The sequence below is a fragment of the Symphalangus syndactylus genome, chromosome 1, assembly GCF_028878055.3.
Source record: "Symphalangus syndactylus isolate Jambi chromosome 1, NHGRI_mSymSyn1-v2.1_pri, whole genome shotgun sequence".
Lineage (NCBI taxonomy): Eukaryota > Metazoa > Chordata > Mammalia > Primates > Hylobatidae > Symphalangus > Symphalangus syndactylus.
The window spans coordinates 148,181,632-148,194,283 of NC_072423.2; the positions used below are offsets into that span (position 1 = coordinate 148,181,632).

At 45.1% G+C, this 12,652-nt stretch overlaps 1 protein-coding gene across 11 annotated transcripts in view; it reads left to right on the forward strand.

The window, feature by feature from the left end:
- DLC1 (DLC1 Rho GTPase activating protein) overlaps positions 1–12,652 on the forward strand; it is a 530,175-nt gene that overhangs the window by 471,105 nt on the left and 46,418 nt on the right. For 4 of the 11 annotated variants that reach the window (XM_063637786.1, XM_063637788.1, XM_055287612.2 and 1 more), the window contains exon 1: positions 7,762–8,207. The exons of 6 other annotated variants lie outside the window; for them this stretch is intronic. In XM_063637786.1, coding sequence (XP_063493856.1) covers positions 8,195–8,207 — 13 coding nt within the window. In that variant the 5' untranslated portion in view covers positions 7,762–8,194. Of the gene's footprint in view, positions 1–7,760; positions 8,208–12,652 lie in introns of those variants that run through there. One more of the 11 variants, XM_055287628.2, reaches the window with a different exon arrangement.

The following is a 12,652-nucleotide window of genomic DNA, read 5'->3' on the forward strand; positions in this document are numbered from 1 at the left end:
GGGATTACAGGCATATGCCACCATGCTCAGCTAATTTTCTATTTTTAGTAGAGATGGGGATTCCTCCATGTTGGTCAGGCTGGTCTCAAACTCCCGACCCCAGGTGATCCACACGCCTCGGCCTCCCAAATTGCTGGGATTACAGGCGTGAGCCACTGCACCCAGCCGCAGCAGGCTTTTATAAAGTCCTCATTCTAAGCAAGACATCTATATGTGATACTAGGGGAGAGAGAAAAATAAGACAGCTAGAATATTTTTTGAGTACATAATAAAATCTATAACTAAAAATAAAGCCAAAAACGCTATCTGGTAAATGACCTGTTTTGTAAATTAAATTTGTGTCTTAGCATTTCTGGGGTCAAGCACTACAGGAAAAACTACTTAAGTAAACTCCTAGTTAATAATTGAAAAGAACAAATAAGTAAGACCTTTACATTTTGTTTGAAGCTTGCTAATTTTTATCATAAATTAATAAGGTTAAAAGGCAGATGACATACTAGTAAAAATATTTTTATAAGAAATGACAAATGGCTAATATCTCTAATACACATAATACCTATGGATCAATAAGCAAAGACAAAAATGCTTCATTGAAAAAAAAAAAAAGTTGGCCGGGCACAGTGGCTCAACCTGTAATCCCAGCACTTTGGAAGGCAGAGGCAGGTGAATCATTTGAGCACAGGAGTTCAAGAACAGCCTGGGCAACATGACGAGACGCCATCTCTACAAATAATACAAACGTTAGCCAGGCATGATGACGCCCATTTGTAGTCCGAGTTACTCCAGAGGCTGAGGTGGATCACTTGAGCCCAGGAGTTTGAAGCTGCAGTGAGTTATGGTGACACCACTGCACTCCAGCCTGGGCAACAGAGAAAGACCATGCCTTGAAAAATATATAGATAGATATAGATATAAACTTGTTAAAAAAAAAAAAAGAAAGAAAGAAAATATTTAACCATTATAAGCCAGACACAAAGGGGCAACTGTTGTATGATTCTGCCTAAACGACATACCTAAAATAGTTAAATTCCTAGGGACAGCAAGGAAAATAATGGTTACCAGGGGCTGGGGGAAGGGGAAAATGGGGAGTTTATTGTTGAGCTTCAGGTGGGGATGGTGAAAAAGTTCTGGAGATGGATAACGGTGATCGTCGCACAATAAGGTGAATGCACTATACTTAATGCTACTAGACTGTACATTTAAAGATGGTTAAAATGGTAAATTTTATATTATGTATATTTTACCATGCCATTTAAATTACTTAATTCAATGGGAAAGTAGCCTAGTTGCTTTTATGAAATAAAAAGTGATGACAATGTTTTACTTTCCACTTGTTTGATTTTTGTGTAGTCGGGACACACGAAAGAATCAGAGCAGTCCTTGGTAAAGACCAAATGGATCTTGGGGCTGGGAGCCAGCACTTTTGGGTTCATATTCTGGCAGGGAGGCCTTGAGCTGATGACTTTAAATGAAATAGCCTTTAAAAGGAATTCCTACTGTCAATATAGTAAGTATCTCAGGAAAGCATGCTGGTTGATTTATCAAATCACGACTAAAAATTCAGTATGTTCAAGCCCTCCATGGAGCTCCTTACAGAGCCCTATTAACAGACCTGTGTCCTCCAAGTGCGCTCTTCATGTTCATTTTAGTTTTGCCCAATACACTGCCTTTTCTAGGGTTTAGTAAATATTTGTTGAATGATGAAAGTACTATGCTGGGCTGGTTCATAGTTGGAGTTTAAAAGATTATCCAAAAATTAGACTTAGATCACATATTCACAGGCACAACAGACTCTCAGACTCTCATTTTTTTCTTTTCCTTTTTTTTTCTTTTTTTTTTGAGAAAGGGTCTCACTCTGTGGCCCAGGCTGGACTGCAGTGGCACATTCTCAGCTTACTCCAGGCTTGACTACCTGGCTCAAGCAATCCTCCTGCCTCAGCCTCCCAAGTAGCTGGGAACACAGGCGAGCAGCATGCCCAGCTAATTTTTTTTTTTTTTTTTTTAATGTTTTGTAGAGATGGAGTCTCCCTGTGCTGCCCAGGCTGGTCTCAAACTCGTGGGCTTGTGATTTTCCCACCTTGGCCTCTCAAAATGCTGGGATTGCAGGCATGAACTACTGTGCCCAGCTTCTCTCTCTCTTAAAAATATTACTGGGCAACTAAATTAACCTTCCCTTGCATTATTTCTGAACTTGCATTATTCAAAAGTTGTAATCAATAGAAGGTCTGAGTGAACAAGAGACATACTCCAGTTAAAATTAAAGGGGGGTGAATTAATTTTGCTGCCTAAGCCCTTTATTATTTTCTCTTTCTTCACCCTACACTCCAGCATTTGGGTTTTGACAAATTCTGAAAAGGCTAAATACCAGGTAGAGTAGAGAGTGAGGGTAGGGGGAGAACCCAGGTTGGGGTCACTAAAGCTTAAAAATAAATGAATGTTGTAAGGACAGCCATTCAAGTTCTAACTTAATTACTTTCCTTAATTGAATACCACTTAAAATTATTTTCAAAACTTTCTATTCTTTGTCATATGTCCTCTGAACATCACAAATAAAAATGATCCCCCCAATAATTTTGCAATGTTGCATTGAACACAAATTATAACATTTTCCAAGTGCAGAGGAGTCTGTTATTTCCTCAGGGAGAGAAATCAATTTCCAAAGAGATTGCCTGGCTCATATCACTAGAGCAGAGGGTTAAACTGGTTGCCCTAGGGCTAAGTAAAGCCTGAAGTTAAAATTAAGTGGAATGGATTTCCATTTTTTTAAATAGTTGCCAGCATCTAAAAATTGAGAGATTTCATACACAATTATAAAATTATAGGGGTTCTGGAAAAAATCTTTCAGCTCCTGTTAAGATAGGTCAAGAAGCCAGTAAGCCCTAATGGTGGCTGTCTTCTCAGAGAGGTCCTGAATCCCCCAATTCTCACCATCCCACTAGGGTCAACTTTACTATCATTGCCTGCCTAAGTGTCTGTCAGTGCTTGAGTGTTTTTTAACATGTTGTAGTGGGAAAAATGCAAGTGGGTATCCTTGGACAGTATCAATAATAACTAACATCAATTATTAAAATAGAGTAGGAACCAAAGCCAGTAGTCACTCAGCCTTCTGTCATGCAATTTAGGAGTTAACTACGTAATCTTTCTTTCCATGCTAATACCACAGTTGAATGGGAAAACATCCAAATACAGCGGCCACGGATACCCCTGTGAACAGTCTCCAAGAAACTGATGTCTGGCCAGGTGTGGTGGCTCACACCTGTAATCACAGCACTTTGGGAGGCTGAGGTGGGGAGATCACCCGAGGTCAGGAGATCAAGACTAGTCTGGCCAATGTGGTGAAACCCCATCGCTTCTAAAAATATAAAAGTTTGCCAGGCGTGGTGGCAGGAGCCTGTAGTCCCAGCTACGTGGGAGGTTGAGGCAGAATTGCTTTAAACCAGAGGCGGAGGTTGTAGGGAGCTGAGAACGCACCACTGCACTCTAGCCTGGGTGACAAGAGTGAAACTCCATCTCAGAAAAAAAAAAAAAAAAAATGATGTCCAGGCTGAGGAAAGCGCAAAAGAGCATGACAGGAAGTGAACAGCACAGGTCTTGGTGCCAAATCATTTTTTAAAAATCTGCCATTGAGAACAAGTAAGTAACAACACCTCATATAACTTGTGATGGGTTTTCATTTTGATGTATTGAAATGGTTTCAGAGGACCCTAAGCTGTTGGCACTGAAACAGGCTACACTGAACAGGTAATTCCTGCCTCTTAGTTTAGCATTTCAAACCAAAATCTCACTTAATGCACATCAGCTAAAAAATCCCTTCTAACGTTATCTAACATTAACTTCTAACATATGACAGAGATAGATGAAACCTTGGGTAATGAGTTGAAGGTTAAATGAAGAGGAAGGACACTGAGGGGCCTGGGGACCTTCAGAGGTAAAACACCACTGTTTATTGACACTCTTCATGATTTTTTCACTCTTTCCTTCCCCCGCTTGTAAAGGTTCCTCAGATTCACAAAGGGTAATGCCAAGGTCTTATTTTGTTTTAATCTTCTCTTGGATGATGATTTAAATAGGAATTTCATGTTTTAGTTCTAATAATAGTGGCTAACATTAATAAATGGTTTTATGTGTTAAGCACTTATGTACATGATTTTATTCAAGCCTCATAAAACCCACATGACGTATGCACTATAACAACCTTCCTTTTTTAAGATGAAACTGAAGTTTTGAGAGGCTAAATAACATATTCAACTACACAGCCATAAAAAAAAAAAAGAATGAAATAGACCAGGTGCGGTGGCTGACGCCTGTAATCCCAACACTTTGGGAGGCTAAGACTGGCGGACTCCTTCAGCCCAGGAGTTCAAGACCAGCCTGGGCAACATGGCAAAACCCTGTCTCTACAAAAAAATACAAAAATTAGCCAGATGTGGTGGCATGCACCTGTAGTGCCAGCTACTTGGGAGGCTACGGTGGGAGGATTGCTTGAGCCTGGGATCCTCATGTGCTGAGTGGGATGCACAGACGTTCGGCTGCAGTGATCTGAGATTTCACCACTGTGCTCCAGCCTGGGCAACAGAGCCAGACTATCTCAAAAACAAGAATGAAATCTTGTCCTTTGCAGCAACATGAATGCAGCTGGAGGCCATTATGTTAACCATATTAACACAGGAACAGGAAACCAAATACCCCATGTTCTCACTTGTAAGTGGGAGCTAAACACTGAATACTCATGGACATAAAGATGGCAACAATAGACACTGGGAGCTACTAGAGGGGGAGAGAGGGAGGAAGGGGAAAAAGAATTGAAAAACTATTAGGTACTATGCTTAATACCTGGGTAGCTGAACCAATCGTACCCCAAACCTCAGCAACATGCAATGTATCTGCACATGTACCCCCTGAATCTAAAATAAAAGTTTCAGTTATAACATAAAGAAATAACATATTAATCATAAAGCTAGTAAGTGGCCTGCTCTAAAAGTCCTGCTTTCAACCACTATTCTCTTAAGTGTAGCAGCTTTCAAAATGTAGAACGTCCATTTCTAAGAAGAGTGGAATTAAAGCTATACAAATTGGGGCTTGGCCCTTGTCACAGGCTGTGTCAATAGACCAAAGATTGGAAGAAGATGAGATTCGGGGAAGGTCAAATGTAAACCAATGCATCACCAAGAAAAAGGATTTTGGAGTTATTATTAGTATTATTATACAATGAGGAAACTACATAACACAATCTCCAGAGAGATGTAATGAAATTAGAAAAGATCCAGGGACAGCAGCATCAATAATCAAGGAGAGAGGAATGGGGCTTGAATAAGAAGAGAAGTTTTGCCTGTTTTATTCTGAAAAGATGAATGCTAAGTGGAATAAAAAGACTCCTGGCAACCTAATTAAATTACAATACAACTTTCACCAGCAAACAAAAAATATTAAGAACTTATTCTGAGAATTGGTGTATTTGGAGGGGAGATATTTAGAATATATTTTTAAGGTTTGAATTTTTAATAAATAAGATAAATTAGTATGTTTTGAAGGTGCACTCTTATTTTTTAAGTTTGAATATTACACTGCAGCCTGAGCGATCTTTTCAAAATGCAAATCCAATCACGGGATGCCTTTTTCCACTAAAATGGCTTCTCGGCCGGGCACGGTGGCTCACGTCTGTAATCCCAGCACTTTGGGAGGCCGAGGCAGGCGGATCACGAGATCAGGAGATCGAGACCATCTTGGCTAACACAGTGAAACCCCGTCTCTACTAAAAATACAAAAAAATTAGCTGGGCGCGGTGGCGGGCGCCTGTAGTCCCAGCTACTCAGGAGGCTGAGGCAGGAGAATGGCGTGAACCCGGGAGGCGGAGCTTGCAGTGAGCCGAGATCGTGTCACTGCACTCCAGCCTGGGAGACAGAGCGAGACTCTGTCTCAAAAAAGAAAAGAAAAACAAAGGCTTCTCGCTGTTTATCACTGCTAAGGACTTTCCTTAACACAGTCACGCAGGGGATTGAAAGTTCTTGCTTTTACTTTCCTGGCCTCCCGTTGAATCACACCCCCCCCCCCCCCTTGCTGGTGACGGTGGGCTCTTGGGCAGCTCCTCGGGCTCCCACACTCCCGAGGGCAACTGCATCATCTTGGGCCAGGTCAGATCTCCATTTCCTGGGCCCTCACAGCACCGTTTTTGCATACACCCCTGTTGCTTCCTCCCACCAGGCTGTAGCCCTTGCACCCTCAGCAGATACAAGTAGGTAAAAAGCCTGGAAACATCTGTTGAACGGAGGAGTCCCATACCCTTCAGAGCTGAATTCTGCTTTGGTTAAATTAGGGAGCTAGTAGTGGAGTTAGCTTATTTATTTATTTTTGTACACATGGAGTCTTGCTATATTGCCAAGGCTGTTCTCAAGCTCCTGGGATCAAGCAATCCTCCCACCTCGGTTCCCAAAGCGCTAGGATTACAGGTGTGAGCCACTGCATTCACCCAGTATTTTTATTTTGTTTTATCAAAATTTATGAGGGAAAGGGGAGAAGAGTCTTGTGTATGTAAACTAAGATATGGCTATGAAACCAATACGTTTTAAACTATAATTAAGAGACTAAATTCTCCTATTTGTATTTGCCCCGTTTAAAAACAAATTGTGCCCTTCTCCAGCTCCAATATTACCTCCCTGCTTTATGTATCTCCGTCAAACATACTCTCTATATCTCCTTTATTTTGTTTGTTATGCATTTTTCCCACGAGAAAGTAACCTCCAGGAGAGAAGGAGTATTTGTCTCTTTTGCTCACTTCTGTATCTCCCAGTCTACAGCTGTGTTTGGCACATAGTAAATGCTCTTTCTGTATTTGCTGAATGAATGAGTTTAGTTCAGTAGTCTTCCTTGCCCAGAGATAGCAGGCAAAAAGCATCAATTAACCCTGAAGTAAATTTTCATGGAATCCAGTTCTCGAATTTTTAAAGACTCTTACTGCAACTGTATTTAGCTGTGATCTCTTGACATTAGGCTTTCTAACATATCAGGGGTCCTCAAACTACAGACCATCAGAATCATCTGAGAGCTTGTAAAAGTTGCAGATTCTCATCATCAAAGATTAGAATTCTGCAGTCAGGCACCAGCCAAGGACAATTTCAGGAGCTGCATTCGGCCTGTGGCCCAAGGGCCAGTTTGAGAAACATGGGCTGTGACCCCCAGCACGTGCTGAGTGAAAGCTCAATTCTTCTAAGGCAATATTTACCACCTACATTCGCTCCATACTCATGCGGGTTTCAGCAATAAATAACCAATGTCCAAGGAACAGGTACTCTTCTCGCGTTTTTACATATCTGGAAACACTGACCATCCCTTCCTCTCCGCTTCCCCTCAGTTCCCGCAAATTTACGCAGTTCCCGCCAGGATAAAAGACAGGTAAAAAGTGCGCAGAGCTACCAAGAAAAAGAAGGGAAGCTCAAGGCACACTAGGGTCCAGCCCGGACACCTCCACCAAGTAAATACCTTGTGACCTTTGCCTTTGCACCCGGGGCCAATAGTTGGCGACTTTTAGGCGCTTCCCGCTGGAAACGTGGAGGCCCGTGGGGGAAAACATTTCAGCCTTGGGCGGAGGGGGCGCGGGGCGGGGCATGGGGTGGGCGGGACCGAGGGGTCGGGACAGAGGAGGGGCGGGGCCTGGGTGGGGCGGGGCTAGGGGGCGGCCTGAGGTTGCGGCCACGGGGAAGAGGCGCGGGGAGGGGCGGAGCCTGGGAATGGGGCGGGGCCGGAGAACAGCCCGTCGCTAAGGCCTGCAACCCAGACCGCGGGGAGGACGCGGTGCCGCCCGGTCTGGCCTCGCCCCTGGAGGGTGGGCCCAGCGGGAGGGCGCGGCCGGCGGGGCGCGCGGGAGACAGTTCGCTCAGGCTGCCCCAGCGAGGGCGCTTCGCTCCCAGCCAGGACATGGCCGCACCTCCCCGCAGCAGGAGCTCCGGCTCACGGACTTCTCGCCTAACTCCCTGAGCGCTCCCTCGTTTCGATCTTTAGAAAGCCCCGCGTTCTTTCTGGGGCCGTGACGAGGGACAGGGAACGGCGAGCAAGGATGCGTTGAGGACCGCGAGGGCGCGCGTCCCGGGTGCCGCCTTGGGTCCCGACGCGGAAGCCGAGCCGCCTCCGCCTGCCTCGACTTCCCCACTCCGCTTCCGCCGCCGCCCGCCGCGCTTGCTGTGCAGAGAAGCCTGACACCATGATCCTAACACGTAAGCTAGACTTGCGCCTTGCCGTCGGGCCGGCCGCGGGAGCCGCTTGCGGAGGGGACCCGCCGCTAGAAAGTGTCACCCCGCCTTGTCAAGTCGGTGCATGTTGTTCTGTGCTCTTTAAACGCTTTCTGCGGGGTCTCCGGATTTTCTTGGAGGTGGTGTGGGGATAGCAGGACTCGCAGTTTGGGGAGGGAGTTTGAATTTTGGAGGAGTGACCCGTGATTACTTTTTGCCTGGGGACCGCGCGCCAGCGCGCCAGGCGGGCTCCGGATCGGCCGCAACCCGTGAAGGGATCCCTGGTTCACTTTCCTCCTTGAGCCGGGCGGGGGCTCGCGGCTCTGGCTCAAGGGGCGCGGCGACACAGCCTTCTACCTTCCTTTCCTTTGGGGACTCCTCTGCGCTCGTACTCACCTCCTGTCATTCACCAGGTTAGTCCAAAATCAGTGTGAACTCCGGGAGAGTTTACAGTTTTGGAACGTTTTAGACCCTAGTGGCGCTTGGAATTTTTTTTTTTTTTCATCACTGCTCGAAAGTCACCTCACCAAAAACTTGTTTTCCTTTTCAACCATTTTTGGGTCAGATACTTTAAGCGCTGGGAATTAACTCAGATCTGGCCAGGGAAGTCTCGGTTTGGTGGCGGCGGGTACCTGGAGAGTGTTGGTATAGTTTAGCAAGCCCCGTGGCTTGCAAAAATGCTTCTTGCTAGGAAAAAAAAAAAAAAAAAACACACTCACAGTTTTGTCTTGTTTTGTTTTGTTTTTTCCCGGAGATGGGTCGCAGAATCGTGTCCCTGAAGTGCCCCCTTGGGGTTGCCCACGCCCTTGACCCCGACAAGGAGGCCGAGGAGCGAGTTCCTGGGCCGGAGAGAGGAAGGAAGCTCGCCTCCCGACCTGACTATTTTCGTAACGAGGCGACAGCTTCTTGGAAGCCTGCCCCCACTCCATGTCCCTGTCCCCACCTCCAGAGTCCTGGGCCGAGCCTTTGATCCCTCCGAAGGAGGTGCCCCCCTCCTCTCTGCAGCACCCTGCTGCGTGTAGTTTGCTGCGTCCGCGAGCGTCCTTCAGCGCACAGCCCCTGGGGCGAGAAAAGGGAGAGGGGGCACGGGGTCAGGCTGGTGGGGTCTGATCCTGGTCAGCAGCCTGCTAGCTGGGCGAACCTGGGCAGTGACAGGACCTCACTGTGCCTCCTTCAACTGCAACAAAGGGGTGATAACTGTATTACCTCCGCGCGGGGAGGTTGTGAGGATCAAACGAGCTCATGCAAGTAAAGTGATTAGCCAGAGTGCCTGTTGCCGCTGTTCAATAAATACCCAATGTGTGCTAATCACTGCAGAAGGAAACCCCTGCTTGCAGTCATTAATCTGCATTTAAAGAAACCTTCTTCTCACTCCCCACCCTTCCCCATCCCCAGTCTTGTTTTGAGTAAGTCTTTTTACACCCAACATGGGTGAGCAAATGGATTCATTCTCAGGATTCAGAGGTTGTTTCGGCGATTAGTGGTGAGATAGAGGAATGCAGCCTAGTCTGGTGGCATTGATGATGTATTTGGAAAAAAAATTACAGCTCGGGAGAAGGCAGAATACTGAGTCTCAGATTACATTTTTTTCTTCCAAAATTCTGTTTGCTGAAGGGATGAGGGAAAATAATAGTCCAGCAGATTGCAGCCCTTTGAATGTAAATCAATCAGCAGCTCCAAGAGGTTGACTAATTCGCCATCCATCTGGACTACAGACTGGTCCTCGGTAGAGATAATTTGCAGACTATTAAGTGTGGAATTAATGGAGGTGCCATCTTGGCTTGCAGACGGCAGCAGATGGTCAGAAGGGTGCCCTGTAAGGCAGCAGCCCCTCTAATCGAAGAAGTAAAATGCTGGGGAACCAGTGTCAAATGGTTAGCAGATGTGTGCACAAAAGTTATTTTGAGACATTTTCTGAGAAAATGTTGGCGATTGCATGTATTCACTTTTCTTGTGGCATGCCAGATTTACAGCGTGGCCTGAGCGCAGATGCATACTTTTTGCATTAGTACTACTGTTCAGAGTTTAAAATGAAGCACAGCAGACCGAGTTTCTCTCCTGGCTGTTTTGAGAAGTTTGCTTTTGACAAATACTTACTTTAATTCACACAGAGTAACACCAGACACCGAACAGCCTGTAAGTTCAAAAAGGGGACCGGGGGTAGTTTCCAACTTAAATCTTTCCCTGGAGTGGGTGAGAAAAGTGGTTTTGGTGACTTGTGTCATAACTTCCCAGTTGCAGATTTCATGAGAAACACCACTCCTTAAACAGTGAATAGTTGAGCAATTAACTTGCTAACTATGAAGGCAGTGTTTCAAATTTTAATGCACTGGAAAGATTGAAGGATTTTCTTAGGGCTCTGGAATAAAGGTGAAAGGCAGGTTACCCTTCAACCTAAAGCCTTTCTTTGCATGTTTTTTTTGTTGTTGTTGTGTACTGTAGTTCAGAGAGCAAAGACTAAGCAAAGTTTAAGAGCATTTCTACATTAAAAGAGGTGTTTGGGTGCTTCTGGAAAATATACCAGACTAGTAGAAAGACATGTTGTGATTCAACAAGCTATTACTGTGAAGTGAGTTTAAAAATGTATATATTACTTAAACTCTTATTTGTAGAACTATTATGAGACTTAAAGGGGATATGGGAGGCCCCAGTTGAGATGCCTTCCAATCAGAGGCTTGGTGAGATTCCAAGAGGTGGTTTCAAATACAGAAATAAGTACTTGGGTTTCCCTTGGTGTCCCCATGGAGATTTTAAGCCATGACGCAATGTTTAAATCAGAGTGGTATTTTTATGACTTAAGGGGGTAAATATGCAATTTGAAAATATTCAGGGAAGGGTGATTTGGTCCAGAAGAATGGGGGCATCCAGAGTACAGTGGGTGAAATGGATCGGACTTTTTGGAAGAGAGCCTTGTGCTGGACAGGATGGTCCAGTATTGTCAACACAAGTTTCTCATGCTTCACTCTCCTTCCTAGCAACAGGAAGACGGAAATGAGGCCATGCAAAAATAAAAGACCCTGAAAGGCTCCAGACAATACCTGATCCACCCTACCATTCACCCTATACAGCCAGAAGACTTTTACAAAAGTAAAAATAACTTCAGATGTTTCCCCTTCCTCCCTGGCTATTGCCAAATCGTGAAAGACTGAATTCTCAGTGCTTTACAACATCATAGCAAAAACCTGGCCCCATGGTGTGACTGGCATCCAGACCCACATCATGCCAAGCCTGTTCTTGAGATTATAAAGCAGACCTGGGGAGAAAGGTGATTTTCATTTGTAATGTTTGCACAGTCCAATGATTTGAATTACATGAGTTGGGATCTAGTGGGAGAGAACTAATTCCTTTAGGGTCTAGACTAAGTTGTATCTCTGACTTTTCTCAGAATGCTTATTTTATCAGGCTCTGCCCCTAAAATTCTTAGTTTGGAGTCGTGGGGCTCTAATGCAAAGGATTAATCTGTAGATCATTCAAGACACTAAAAAACAGATTCCTTCATGTTGTAGTCAGGGTGAACTAATGCCCAACCATAGAGTGTAAATATCCAGTGTGTCCTAGAAAGCACAATTCCAAAATCCTCTTTTCCATGGCTGTGAAATTAGAAGGAGCATGCTTTTCTGGAGCACTTTCACAACTGTCTCTATTTCTTACTCTGTGGCCTTTGCATATGGAGGAATGCAGAGGGAGGTGAGTGCTGTTCCTCTTTGAAGGAAGACAGTGCTGTAGGGTTGAAATATGTTTTATAGGAATGGGTTACTGCGTTGAATGAGCGCCATCAGTGGTGTTTTCTTTCAACCTCAAATTAGTTAGAGATCCAGCTGAGAAGGGCTCCTTCTGTCCTCTGGCCCTTTTCCTTCTGTGGGACCTTGTGTTATTAGGGATTACCATGATCAGTGACAAGAACTGCGGAGTCCTCCTGGGGGCCCTCTAATTAGGACTACTCTCGTAACGTTTTGTTCACTAGACATTTCTGCCTTGCCATCATAATTAATGGAGAACAGGAAGAAAGCCTTCACATTAAGCTTGTATATTTTCTTTTTTATTTTTATTTTTTTTTTTTCTGAGACAGAGTCTCTATCTGTCGCCCAGGCTGGAGTGCAGTGGCGCAATCTTGGCTCAATGCAAGCTCCGCCTCCCGGGTTCACGCCATTCTCCTGCCTCTGCCTCCCAAGTAGCTGGGACTACAGGCGCCCACCACAACGCCCAGCTAATTTTTTTGTATTTTTAGTAGAAACAGGGTTTCACCGTGTTAGCCAGGATGGTCTGGATCTCCTGACCTCGTGATCTGCCCGCCTCGGCCTCCCAAAGTGCTGCAATTACAGGCGTGAGCCACCACGCCCAGCAAGCCTATATATTTTCATAGTGTCTCCCAAGCAGCAACCAGACTTCTCCATTGTGGCCCTTACAGAGCCTTACAGTTACTTTGTAAT